This window comes from Muscardinus avellanarius (genome assembly GCF_963383645.1).
Source record: "Muscardinus avellanarius genome assembly, chromosome: 4".
Taxonomy (NCBI): Eukaryota; Metazoa; Chordata; class Mammalia; order Rodentia; family Gliridae; genus Muscardinus; species Muscardinus avellanarius.
In genome coordinates, this window is record NC_137789.1 from 111,832,126 (window position 1) to 111,846,368 (window position 14,243).

The 14,243-nt window shown below is 39.3% G+C and overlaps 1 protein-coding gene across 3 annotated transcripts in view; it reads right to left on the reverse strand.

Moving 5' to 3' along the window:
- The window catches only part of JMJD1C (jumonji domain containing 1C), a gene marked incomplete at both ends in the record, with an annotated part of 222,613 nt that overhangs the window by 169,679 nt on the left and 38,691 nt on the right, over window positions 1-14,243 (reverse strand). The window contains one exon of one of the 3 annotated variants that reach the window (XM_080694230.1): window positions 13,690-13,737. The exons of the other annotated variants lie outside the window; for them this stretch is intronic. Coding sequence (XP_080550356.1) covers window positions 13,690-13,737 — 48 coding nt within the window. The remainder of the gene's footprint in view (window positions 1-13,689; window positions 13,738-14,243) is intronic. 3 annotated transcript variants of the gene reach the window in all.

Here is a 14,243-nt window from a genome sequence, read left to right on the forward strand (position 1 = left end):
TGTTGGGAAGGGGGTAATGAAGATTGAATACAGAGGCATTCTATATCCAAGCTACAACTAAAGCCCTTTTTTTGTTGTTTTTATTTTGAAACAGAACCTTGCTGGATTGCTGACTCTGGCTACTTTGTTCAGGCTGACTTTAAACCTGCAATTTTCCTGTCTCAACCTTTCAAGTACATGCCCAGCAAAAGCCACAATCTTGATATGGGAACAAATATTTTATTTTACATTTGCTTAAGATATATAAAGTAAAAATATTAGCTACATAAAAATCTAATGTACTCATTTAAAAATATTTCAAATTATTACTACAAAACATATTTGGAGGCCGGCCCTGGTGTTGCACACTTGTAATTCCAGCAATTGGGAGGGTGAGACAGGAGGATGGCACAGATTCCGAATTCAGCCTCAGCTACTTAATGAGGCTCTCAGCAACTTAGTGAGACCCTGTTTCAAAATAAAATATAAAAATAGGTCTGGGGGTATAGCCTGGAGGTAGAAAGCCCCTGGGTTCCACCCCCAGTACTAGAGGAAAAAAAAAAAAAAAAAACAACAACTAAACACATAACTTTTAAGGTAAGCCTATCAGATGCCCTTATTTTTCTAGAACTATGATTTAAATAGTAACTAAGAATACCTATATTTTTCATGATTTAGTCAATGACATATTTATAAAGAGAATTAAAACCATTTAATTGCTACTATGATAAAAATCAATCAATAAAGATAAATTTAAGCCAGGAGCAGTGGCACACTCTTGTAATCCCAGCATTTGGGAGGCTGAGACAGGAGGATCATGGTGGCAAACAGCCTCAGCTATTTAGTGAAGCCCTTTAAAACTCAGTGAGACTCTGTTTCAAAATAAGAATAAAAAATAAGGCTGCAGGTGTAGCTCAGAGGTAAAATGCCCCTGGATTCCATCCCCAGTACCCCCCCAAAAAAATTAAAATATAAAAATAAATAAAGATAAATTTAGTTACTCTTGAGCAGGGCATGATGGCAAACACCTTTATGGGAGGTTGAGACAGGAGAATCACAACCTGGAGGACAGCCTCAGCAAGTAGTGAGACTCCCATTAACCTAGCAAGATGCTGAGACAGGACAATTGCAGGCTCAAATCCAACCTCAGCAACTTAGGGAGACCCTGTTTCCAAATAAAAAATAAAATATGGTTGGAGTTATACCTCAGAGGTAGAATGCCTCTAGATTCAAACCCAGCTTCAAGGGAGGGAGTGAGGGAGGGAAGGTAGATAAGTTGGTTGGGTTGGTTGAGTTTAATTTTTGAGCTAGGTGTTATGGTGCACGATTATAATCCCAATATTCAGAAAGCAGAGACAAGAGGACTGAAAGTTTACAGCCAGCCTCAGCAATGTAGTGAGGCCTTCAACATCTTAGTGAAACCCTATTTCTAAATAAAGAATTAAAACTAGGGCTGGGGGAAGGAGTAGCTCAGAGGCAAAATGCCGCTAGGTTCACTCCTAAGCACAAGAAACAAACAAGCAGATAACTATAAAATAGGGTTTGCAATGTAGCTCAGAGGAAGAATGCCCTTCCCTGGGTTTCATTCCTAGTACCAGAAAGAGAAAGAGACTATGAATATGAATGAATACCAGGAAAACTTTTCCCACTCAATTCTCAAAAACCTGCCATTATAGGATATCTAACATATTTCTACTATATGGAGAAGAATGAGAAGCAATGAGCTAGTTACTTAATTTTGGGGTGACAGGGGTGTACTGAAAATTGAACTCAAAGTCATTCTACCTCCAAGCTACATCCCCCAGCCTGCCTTCCTGCCTGCCTTTCCCTTCCTCCCTCCCTTCCTTCCTTTTTTTCTAGATTTAACTTTGAATCAGGGTCTCACTAAGTTGCTGAGACTGACCTTGAATCTGCAATCAGGATGTTTCAGCCTCCAAACTACTGGTAATTACAAGTGTGTGCTACCAAGCATGGGCACAATATTTACCTTTCAATGGAAATATATATATATACAATCTGGTAATAACAAATCAAAGGGTTACAAACTTTGGTCATTCCTGCTTAAGTGCTACAGTTTCAAATCTGGTACCAGATTAATGTGATCAAAGTACAATAATATATTTTTTATTTTATTTATTTATTCATTTATTGCAGTAACTAGGGATGGAATCCAGGGGCATTCTACTTTCAAGCTATACCCCCAGCTTATAGCCCTATTTTTTATTATTTGTTGTTGTTTGGGTTTTGTTGTTGTTGTTGTTGTTGTTGTTTTTGGGGTTTTTTTTTTTTGGTTTTTTTTTTGGTGGTACTGGGGATGGAACCCTTCTGCCTCCAGGCTACACTCCCAGACCTATTTTATATTTTATTTGGAAACTGCGTCTCTTAAACCAGCAAGGCTGGCTTCAAACCTGCAAGATCCTCCTGTCTCCACCTCCCAAGCGCAGGGATTACAAGAATTCGCCACCAGCCCAGCTTATTGTTTATTTTGAAACAGGGTCTCACTGAGTTGCAAAGGGCCTCACTAAGTAGTGGAGGCTGTTCTTGAACCATGATCCTTCCTGTCTCAGCTTCCCTAAAGCTAGCATTCCAAGCATGCGCCACCTCGCCCAGTCTGGGTTTGACTTTTTTACTACAAATATATGGAAACAAAAGAATATTTTGTGAGAGCATGATTAAACCATTCTATATCTGGACTGTGGTAATGGTTACTTAACTGTCCATTTGTCCTAACTCAAGGCTATTCATCAAAATAAGTAAATTTTGACTGGATGTGGTGGCACAGACCTATAATTCCAGTACTTGGCAGGCTGATATAAAAGGATAACAAGTTCGAGGTCACCATGGGCAATTTAGTGAGACCCTATTTCTTCTTCTTCTTCTTCTTTTTTTTTGGTTGGTACTGGGGTGGAACCCAGAGGCTTTCTACCTTCCGGCTATATACTCCCAGACCTATTTTTTATACTTTATTTGGAAACAGGGTCTCATTAAGTTGCTGAGAGCCTCACAAAGTAAGTAGCTGAGGCTGGCTTCGAACCTGTGTGCTCCTCCTGTCTCAGCCTCCCAAGCGCGGGGATTACAAGCCTGCGCCACCATGCCCGGCTTGTGAGACCCTATTTCAAAATAAAAAATGAAAAGGCGTGGTGTTATAGCTCAGAAGTACAGTGCCCTAGGTTTAATCCCTGGGCACAAGAGAAAAGGGGGGGTGGTGGAATTTATTCTAATTAAATACAAAACATTTAGGTAAAGAATCTAACTGAACAAGGAAGAATAATGAGCATGATGATAACTATGCCACTTCCTTCTCTAAAAGGCAGTGTTTTATATATGAATTATACTATAAACTTTGTCTCATGTCTTCTGGCATTAAAAAAAAGATAGCAATAAAAAATGTAGATTATGGCATAATATGCCAGTGTGCCAAAAGTTACTATAATCACACCATAATATCATGGCTCACGTTGATCTCAGAACCCAATTTCTTCACAGAGAGGATCCCTATTAATGATCTGATATATTCACTATATCTCAATCCTTTTGTTTTGAAAAGGCAAATGTGGGATTAAAGGTGAAGGTGGGAAAATAATTACACAAACCTTGACAAACTGAGATTAAAAACGACTGTATACACACACACAAGCCAGAAGATACACAACTGATAATACTTCAAATTTGGTGAAAAGAGAAAGCATTAACAGAACAGTATGCCCTAAAATAAAATGGTGACAAATCTTGTGTCCCAGAAATATCTGTTAAGGATACAGAATCATAATTCCAAGCTCAAAGATGTTTTGTTTCCAGAGAAATCTTAGAAAAGATAGCCCCCCCCCCTTTTAAATAGAAACTAATACCTTTTCACAATAGGCACAAGAGGGCACTGGAGCACAGAATACTAGGTATGCCTTTGCTAGGCTGAAGGATTTAACCCAAATTGAACAAAAAAACACGCAAAAAAAGGGGAAAAAGCAGTAGGACTGATGGAATGCTCAGGAAGAGGTGGCATTAGGAAGAAAAACACATGATATGAAAACATGTGAGATATAGTATCTCAGATCAGTTTCATAGAAATACACATTTTCAGACAGAAAGATTTATAGAACTATATTTATTTATTTATTTTTGCGGGTCTGGGGATGAAACCCAGGGGCATTTGACCTCCAAGCTACACCCCCTGCCCTATTTTTTTATTTTTTATTTTGAAACCGGGTCTCACTGAGTTGCAGAGGGCCTAAGTAAGTAGCTGAGGCTGTCCGTGAACCGTGATCATCTAGTCTCAGCCTCCCGAATGCTGGGATTACAAGCGTGCGCGACCACACCCAGCTCAATAGAACTATATTTAAATGTATGACTTTCTTTTTCTAGTAGTGTTCTATCTTAACAATCAAATTCAGGAAATGATTTTTTTCCTTCTATCAAACCTTGTTAAAGGCTAGGGTGTTGGGGCAAAGCTATACTCCTAGTATTTCAGAGGCTGAGACAGGAGAATCACTGTTTTGAGGACAGCCTCAGCAAATATTAAGACTATCGTCAAACCAGCAAGAACCTGTTTCAAAATAAACATAAAAAAAAAAAGCCAGGGGTATAGCTTGGAGGTAGAATATCTGTGGGTTCAATCCCAGGTACCAACACAAACAAATAAAGACCAACCTGTTAAAAATTTTTTGATCTTTCATTCTTATTTAGCCAACTCTAATACTATATTGCTTAATTTCTTTTATTTTTATTGTTTTAAATACATTTTTATTGGTGCACTGTAGTCATAAATCTTAATGGGATAAAAAAAAAAAACATGTAATTTTGTTCTCTCTTATGGCTGGGCAAAATTCCATTGTATACACATCCCATAGTTTTGAAATCCATTTATCTGTTGAAGGACATCTTGGCTGGTTCGACAGTTTGGCAATGGTGAACTGTGCAGCTATGAACATGTTTGCTCATGCATTAGTTTGGTATTTTGGTTTTCATTCTTTTTGGTAGATACCCAGATGTGGTATTGCTGGATCATATGGCAAGTTCATTTTCTTTCTTCTGAGGATCTTCCATATTGTTTTCTAAAGTGGTTGCACCAACTTGCAATCCCACCAACGATGTATTAGAGCTTCTATTTCTCCAAATCCGATCCACTTTCAGTTTCTTTCTTCCACGAAAGTCATTTTTAAAATTTCCACACTTATTCCCACTTACTGAAATCCTGAAAGCCAGAAGGCAAGTAGTAACTTTGACAATATGATCCACTTAGAACCTATTTTTTTAATAGAGGTCACTTGGATCTGGGAATCTGCTGAGAGATGAGGCAAGGCAGTGGCAGCTTCTAGTGCTTCCTGTCCACACGGTTGCAGCGACCCACTAGCCCTTTGCTGTGGAGCAGGCCCCAGTACCAGGCCTGCCACGTGACAGGCTCTGGGCCCAGCCTTGCTAGCTTTGGACCCAGCCTCGCCACACAACAGGCTCCGGGCCCAGCCACACTGGCTCCAGACCCAGCCTCACCCCATGACAGGCTCTGGCCGGGCCTTGCTGGCTCCAGGTCCAGCCTTGCACTGTGGCAGGCTCCAGGCCCAGCCTCGCTGGCTCCAGACCTGGCTTTGCCCCGTGGCAAGCTGTGGGTCCGGCCTCGCTGGCTCCAGACCCGGCCTCGCCCTGTGGCAGGCTCCAGTTCGTCATTGCGGGTCAGACGTCTACAGACGTCCCCATTTTTTCCTTCCATATTTTAAGTAGAAGAAAACAGCACGTGTCATTTGCAGAAGCTAGGAGCCCAATCCCTAGTAGCAATGGATTTTATCTTTCCACTGAAAGAAGAGGCCCACAGCCTCACCATGGTGAGTGGGATCCACTGCTCCAAGGACACCTTGGCCCCCAGTGCAGTGAAGAGACTGTGGCGGCCATGAGCACTGAGGTTTCCCAGGATGCCTGGTGCAGCGAGCTGACCCAGCCATACAGGTGGGGCTCCCTGCGACAAGCCCCAGACATTTTTCTTACATAGTATGTTGTCCAGATGGACAATTCGAGGTGGACTGGATTGTATCTGTCTGCCTCTCCAGAAGACTAGCCGCTGCCACTGCCACCATGTTGGTCCATCTCCGTGAAACTTTTTCTTACATAGTATGTTGCCTAGAGTTCCTGAGGATGTGGGGCAGGAGCAGTCTACTTTGGGGGAGATTTCTTCAAATATTCAAGGTGGATTGGATTGGATCTGTCTGCCTCTCCTGAATACTGGCTGCTCCCACTGCCTTCCTGGTCTCTCCTAGAGTATGTTGTTGTTAAGAGTTCCTGTGCATGTGCAGCAGGAGCAGTCTGCTTTCTGATCTCTTCTTGGATGTCCCTCCAAAAATCACTTTTCTTGCAGTGTCAGGCATCACACTGCCATCTTGCCTTTAATTCTGCCATTTTCACTCTCTCCTATATTTCAGACAGGAAGTCGTGACTGGAAATGTCTCCGTATGTTGTCCCAATCAGCTATTAAACCAAAATCTGTTGTCCAGGGTTACTCAGAGGGATGCATGTCCTACATGGCTGCTGCCAACTGTCACCACTGCAGCCATGGCCATCTTCCTCCCTCTTCAATATTTTTAAATAAAAGAACAGTATGTGTCTTTTGCAGAAGTTGGGGGCCTGAGTACTTAGCTGCAATGAGTTTTATCTCCCCAACAAGAGCAGAGGCCCACAGCTTCACCAGGGAAAGTGGATTCTGTTGCTCTGAGCACACCCTGGCCCCCTTTGCAGCACAGAAAAGCGAGGCAGCCAGGAGTGCATGTGTCTCCCAGGGCGTGTGGCACAATGGCTGCCCAGCCATGGGGGGGCTCCCTGTGAAGCGCCCTGAACCTTTTTCTTACATAGTGTGTTGTACAGAGTTCCTGAGCATGTGGAGCAGGTGCAGTCTACTTTTGGGGAGATTTCCTCAAAAGTTCAGGGCGAATTAGACTGAATCTGTCTGCCTCTCCTGAATACTGGCCGCCACGACCACCATCTTGGTTCTCCTCCCAAGCAATTTTCTTACATAGTATGTTGTCCAGAATTCCTGAGCATGTGGGGCAGGAGTAGTCTATTTTTGAGGAGATTTCTCCAACAGTTCAAGGCGGTTGGAATGGATATATCTGGCTCTCCTGAATACTGGCCACTGCTGCCACTGCCAGTATTAGTCTGTCTCTTCTCTCTTATATTTTAGGTAAGAAGTCATGGCTGGAAATGTCTCTGTATGTTGTCCCAATCATATATTAACCCAAAATCTGTTGTCCAGGGTTTCTCAGAAGAATACATGTGCTATTCAGCCACTGCCAGCTGTCGTCTCTGTGGCTGTAGTTGCCACTGTGGCTGCCGCTATCTTCCTCCAATCTTGATTTCTTTTAATTTTTTCTTTTATTACTGGAGATTGAATACAGAGGCATTCTACCTCCAAGTTATACCTTCAGTCCTACTTCTTTTTATTTTGAAATGGCATCTCACTAAATTGCGAAGGTACCTCACTACATAGCTGAGACTGGCTGAGAACCTGCAACCCTCCTGTCTCAGCCTCCCAAGTACTGGGATTACAAGCATGCACCACCAGACTTGGCTGAATATTTAATCAGAACTCTACAAAGAGAGATTCTGTAGTGTTTCAGTCTTTTGCTATTATAAATGGTGCTGAAATATAGACCTATGTAAATATCATCTTGTACTCTAGCTAATCTATTTGGGGAATACAGTACTCCTGGGAATTAAATTTACTACATCAATGTGTAAATTAATATTTAATTCAGCTAAATATAGCTAAAATTACTAAAATTACTAAATATAGCTAAAATTGGAGAAGTTTGGACCATTTTGTATTCCAAGACAACTTGTGAAAGGATCTACTTCTCCACAAGCTCATCAACTGGATGTGTTGACTATGAGGGTAGGGAGGTAAAGCAGTCATATGGGACACTACCTGGTAAGAAAAACTCTTATCTTAATGAGTTTAGTCCATTTATTTCTTATTTCACTAATTTCTGCTCTCATTTTTATTCTCCATTTTGTTCTTCTTTTGGGTTTAACTTGTTCTTTTTCTCTCTCATGGTAAAATCTTTTTTTTTTTTTTTTTTTTTGGTGGTGGTGGTACTGGGGTTTTTAGAATCCCTTCTACTTCCGGGCGACACTTCCAGACCTATTTTATATATTTTTTAAATTTGGAAATAGGGTCTCTTAAGCCAGTGAGGCTGGCTCCGAACCAGCGTGATCCTCCTGTCTCCGCCTCCCAAGCGCGGGGATTACAAGCATGCGCCACCACGCCTGGCTCCTGGTAAAATCTTTAGGTTGATTTTTTAAAATCTTTCTAATATAAGCATTTATATACATTCTTCTCGTCTGTTGAAGATATATTTACATTCTGATTTAGTTATGTTCATTATCATTCAATTCAAATAACGTGTGTGTGTGTGTGTGTGTGTGTGTGTGTGTGTGTGTGTGTGTGTTACTAGAGATTGAAGTCCAGGGGCATTCTACCTCAAAGCTCCACCCAGTCCTATTTTTTATTCTTTACTTTGGAACAGGGTCTCCCTAAGTTGTAAATGGCCTCATGAAGTAGGCTAAGGCTGGCTACAGACTGCAATCCTAACTCAGCCTCCCAAGTACTGGAATTACAAGCATGAGCCACCATTCTCACCTTTCAAAATGACTTCTTTTGTGATTTTTTTTCTTTGGACAACAGATTGCCTAGAAGTGTATTGTTTAACATCCCAATATTTATTTTTTTCCCCTAGATATCATACTGTTATTCACTTCTAAATTAATTCTATTGTGGTTCAAGAACATACCTCTGTATTATTTACATCCTTTTAAAATGTATTTAGACTTCTTTTATAACCCAACATATGATCTCTCCTGATGAACATACCATGTAGACTTCAAAAAGAAAGTGTATCATAAATCCCTGGGTATAAGCGGGGCACAGTGGTGCATACTTGTAATCTCAGCATTTAGGAGGCTAAGATAGAAGGATCATGGCTCTCAGACAGCCTCAGCTATTTAGTGAGGTCCTTTGCAATTCATTAAGACCCCAATACTAAGGGGGAAAAAAAGAAAAAAAAAGCTCTGAGTGTAGAATTCTATAAGTATCTGTTATTACCTGAATGTTTATACTTCCCCAAAATATATATATTATAAAAACCTAATTACCATTCTTATGGCATTAGAAAGAGGGGTCTGTGGAAGGCTATTAAGACATTTGAGAAGTATCCTCAGGAAGGAGATTAATATCCTTACCCCCCCCCCAAAAAAAAAGCTTTAAATGGTTTCCAGACTGTTTCAGACATTTGATAATACTCCATAGTGTATTTAAGCTATCCAGCAGAGTTTTATAATACTGGGATAGCTGCTGGAATGGACTATGACAATATCAACTAAATCAGGGTAATTGGCAAGTTATATTCAAAACCTAAATGTTTTTCTAAGTTTTTTGGTTTTTTATACCAACTGCTGAGAAAAGGGTATTAAAAAGTTTTCAACTCAAATTTTGCTTCATATTATTTTTTTGCGGTACTGAAAATGAAACCCAGGGTCCTTCTACCTCCGGGCTATGTATAGAGACCTGTTTTATTTATTTGAAAACAGGGACTTGCTAAATTACTGAGGCTAGCTTCAAACCTGTGATCCTCCTGTCTCAGCTTCCCAAGTACTGAAATTATAAGCATGCACCACCAAGCCTGGATGCTTTATGTATTTTTAAGTAATGCTATTAGAAGTGTATGTATATGATTGTAATTTCAATCTTGAATTGTCTCGCTTCTTTCTGGTAATACTATTGGGAATAATACTCTAGTCACATAGGCTTTTATATGCCTATCATTTGCATGATATATACTCTCCTATTCATTCACTTTATCTGGTGAATTTCTTACAAATCACATACAGTTAGGATGTCTTGCTTTGTTTTAAATCATTCTGACAATCTCTGCCAGATGGAGATTTTGAAGTGCTTAACTGGAGTGTTCAAGTCTACTAATAATTACACCATCAAAAATTGGTATAATTATCAATATGGCTGAATCTATCAATTGATGGTTGAATCCGTCAGTTTCCTAAGGGTTTTTTCTTTTATTGTTCTTTGTTCTTTTTCCTCTGCTTTCTTTTGTATTACTTTAGTATTTTTTAGAATTATATTCTAATTTACATAATTTTAAATGATCTAATAGTGATATTTTATTTTATTTATTATTATTTTTTTGTGTGTGTGGTACTAGGGATGAACACAGGGGCCTTCTACTTCCAGGCTACACTCCCAGACCTATTTTATATTTTATTTGGAAACAGGATCTCTTAAGCCAGCTGAGGCTGGCTTCGAACCTGTGTGATCTTCCTGTCTCAGCCTCCCAAGCACAGGGATTACAAACGTGCGCCACCATGCCCGGCTTAATACTGATATCTTAAAAAGGAAAAATGGGTTAACTTTTAAAATATGTTTAAGTCAATAAACAGGATCGCTCCTCCCCCAACTTTCAGACTTTCAAATTTACTCTCTGTGCTTTCAGTTACCTACAGCCAACTGTGGTTCAGAAACACTACATAGGGCAGGCACACACCTAAAACAACCCCAGTACTTCAGAAGCTGAGAAAAGAGGATTGCAAGTTCAAGGCCAGTCTCAACAATTAGAAAGAAACTGTTTCACATAAAAATTAAAAGAACTAAGGGGCAGAGCTCAGATGTACAATCATTAGTATCAAAAATATCCTGGGCTCAATCATTAGTATCAAAACGAACTACATAGAAATTCCAGAAATAAATTCATAAATAACATGCAATTCTGAATAGCATGAAATCTTGCACCATTCCATTATAGCATGGCCTATCCTTTTGTCTAGTACCTTCACTGTACATGCTACCCATCTTGCTTTAGTCACTTAGTAGCCATCTTGCTTACCAGTGACTTACAGTCACAATACTTGTATATAGGATTATTGAGCACTTCTGTGGTTTGATTCCTCTGTTGAGTCTTGAAACATACATATACCCTTATGGATAACAGGGGAGTACTATACCCTTAGGTGCTTCAAATCTCATACAGTGTTCTCTGACTTTAGACATTATAGTTTTTACCTTGAAAATGAGTTTATACTCCTAATTAAAAAAAAAATCTTTGTAAATTCTCAACCCATAAAATGTAGTCTTTAATTTTTTAGTATGAAGAATATAATAAGTGACTGTTTAAATGTCCCTGACTATTAATTCTTTCTGTATGCTTTTTGTATTTTTTATTTTGGTTTATTTACATTTTTCATTGTTTTATTTTCCTGCTTTTATTGGGAGGGTATGGTACTGGGGATGGAACCCAGGGGCCTTCTACCTCCAGGCTATACTCCCACACCTATTTTTTATATTTTATTTGAAAACAGGGTCTCTTAAGCCATCTGAGGCTGGTTTCGAACCTTTGTGATCCTCCTGTCTCAGCCTCCCAAGCGGGGATTACAAGCTTGCGCCACCAGGCCTGGCTACTTGGTGGTTTTTTAATTGAATGTCAGGCATATTATCTTTTCATGTGCTGAGATTTCTTTTTGCATACTTAAAAATATTTTTTTAGCTTTTTCCTAGAATGCAGTTAAGTTACTTGGAAACAATTTGATCCTTTTGGTTGTTTTTAGTTGTTGTTGGTTTTTTGGTTTTTTTTTTTTTTTTTTTTTTTGTGTGTGGTACTAGGGATGGAACCCAGGGGCCCTCTATCTCCTGGCTATACTCCCAGACCTATTTTATATTTTATTTGGAAACAGGGTCTCACTAAGTTGCTGAGAGCCTCACTAAGTAGCTGAGGCTGGCTTCAAACTTGAGTGACCCTCCTGTCTCAGCCTCCCAAGCACGGAGATTACAAGTGTGTGCCACCATGCCCGGCTTCTTTTGGTTGTTTTTTAACTTTTATGTATAACTGCAGCAGATTTTAGGCTAGGGCTAATTTTTTCCATAAAGCAAATTTTTCTGAGTACTCTCTCAATGCTATGTAAATTATAAGGTTAATCACTCTTACCTAATGAGAAAAGAAACTATTCCAAACTCTGACGAACTTTGGGAATACTCTCTTATTCTTTTAGGAGCTTCTTTCCCTCACCTGTGTGAAATTCCTTAAAGCACATGGGCAGGTCAGTACCTTATTGAATGCTTAGAGGGTAGGTATTTTTCTCTTTTTTGGTTGCTTGTTCTATTCTGATATGGTGCCCTGCAAATTCTAAAACAATGACCTCCACAGACTCCCAGCTTGCTACAAAAAGTAGCAGGTCCTAGCTATTTAAGAGTTGGCAATAGATAAGGATCACTATAATACAACTCTTGCTCCCAAGAATAATTACAATATTTCAAGAGCTACAAAAATAAATATCTGAGTCAGGTATGGTGTCACACACTTGTAATCCCCGTACTTGTGTGGCTGAGACAAGGAGACATCAAGATCACAGCTAGCCTCAGCAACTTAGTGAAGCCCTCCACAACTTAGTGAGATCTTGTTTAAAAAACATAGTCGAGCATGGTGGAACATGGTTGCAATATTAGCATTTGGGAGGCTGAGACAGAGGATCTTGGTTTGAGGACAGCCTCAGCCACTTCGTGGAACTCAGTGAGGCCCTGTTTCAAAATAAAGAATAAAAAATAGGGTTAGGGTTCCATCCCCCAAACATACATACATACATACATACATACATACATACATACATAATATAGGGCTGGTAGCGTAGCTCAAAGATAGAATTCCCTTGGGTTCGATCCCCAGTATCACAAAAGAAAACAAAACAAATATATAGATACTGATTCTTATAAAAAAAAAATATTGCCATTATATAACATTTTAAACTTAAGTCTATACAGTACATGTATTTATATTCTCTCATTTCATTTTTATCATCTGAACTCTTAGTTTAACCCAGTCAAGTAGCTATTAACTCTGCTTTGGAGCTATGGTCTCTAAGACCTAGCTAGAAACACTGATTTATCCAATATTAGATAATTCACATGTCAGAGTCAGAACTCAAGCCTGAATTTACTTTCGTAATACCACAAATAGCTCTAAAAGGAAATAAGACTTTATAAGATGATTAAAAAATAAAGAGTTGCCATTTTAATTATATAGATGTGAATAATCCCAATAAGAAATAGGAGGAGATATTCCCTATGAAAGTATGAACGCCAATAGTAAAAAGTGATGTCAGTATTTAATTCCACAAGGTCTGATACACACTAAGACTTTTCTTTTCTTTTTGTGGGACTGGGGATGGAACCCAGGCTCTTTTTACCTCCGAGCCACACCCCCAGCCCTATTTTAATTCTTTATTTTGAAAAAGAGTCTCACTGAGTTGCGGAGGGCCTAAGTAGCTGAGGCTGTCCTCCAACCATGATCCTCCTGTCTCAGCCTCCCAAATGCTGGGATTACAAGTGTGTGCCACCTAGCTACATTAAGAATTTAATGTATGTCAGTGGACTGAGTAAATGAAGGGGATGAGCAAGTGAAACAATGTGGGCATCATCATTTTCTTACACCAAATTTTCAAAGGACAAGTATAAATTATGAAAATAGGGAAACAAATAGGAATGTTTACAAATTAACATAAACCTTCTAAGAATACTGTCAGAACAAACTAAAGTTCATAAATAAGACAAAAGAAAACAAAAAAGCCTACTGGCTGCATAAATGTAAGAGTAAAAACTAAGAAGAAACAAAACTATTGCATAGGAAAGATGATGTAATATTAATAGATGCAGAGAGAATAAAGAACTACTCACACCTCCTGTTTTGCATCCATCTTCTCCACCAAGGAGAATTGAGTAGAAAACTGGAAAAGGTAGAAGAAACATAGTTAAAAAGTAAATGAAACTGAAATGAGCAAAGAAGACAGTAAGAGAATACCTACCTAGCCACTTTTTAAATTAGCTTTTGTCTATAGAGTAGGCCTGAATTAGACATGGAGCTCCAATATGTTTCTTAGTGTAAAAAATGAAAATAAGTTCTGAAGAACTACTTTAAGAGGTAGAGAAAGATATTTTTTTAGTACCTCGGATTGAACCTACAGCCTTGCACATATGAGACAGATACTCTACCACTGAACTGCACTCCCATCCCTTTTATAAGAGGGTGTCACTAAGATACCTGCATTAATCTGGGACTTAAGCCTCCTCCTGCTTCAGCCTCCCAAGTAGCTGGGATTTCAGGCAAGCAAAACCAGCTAAGAAAAAATGTTTTCTAGAAAATAAATTTTTTAAAAAACTTCAGGTGTGTGTGTGTGTGTGTGTGTGTGTGTGTGTGTGTGTGTGTGGTATTGGGGGTGGAACCCAGGGGCTT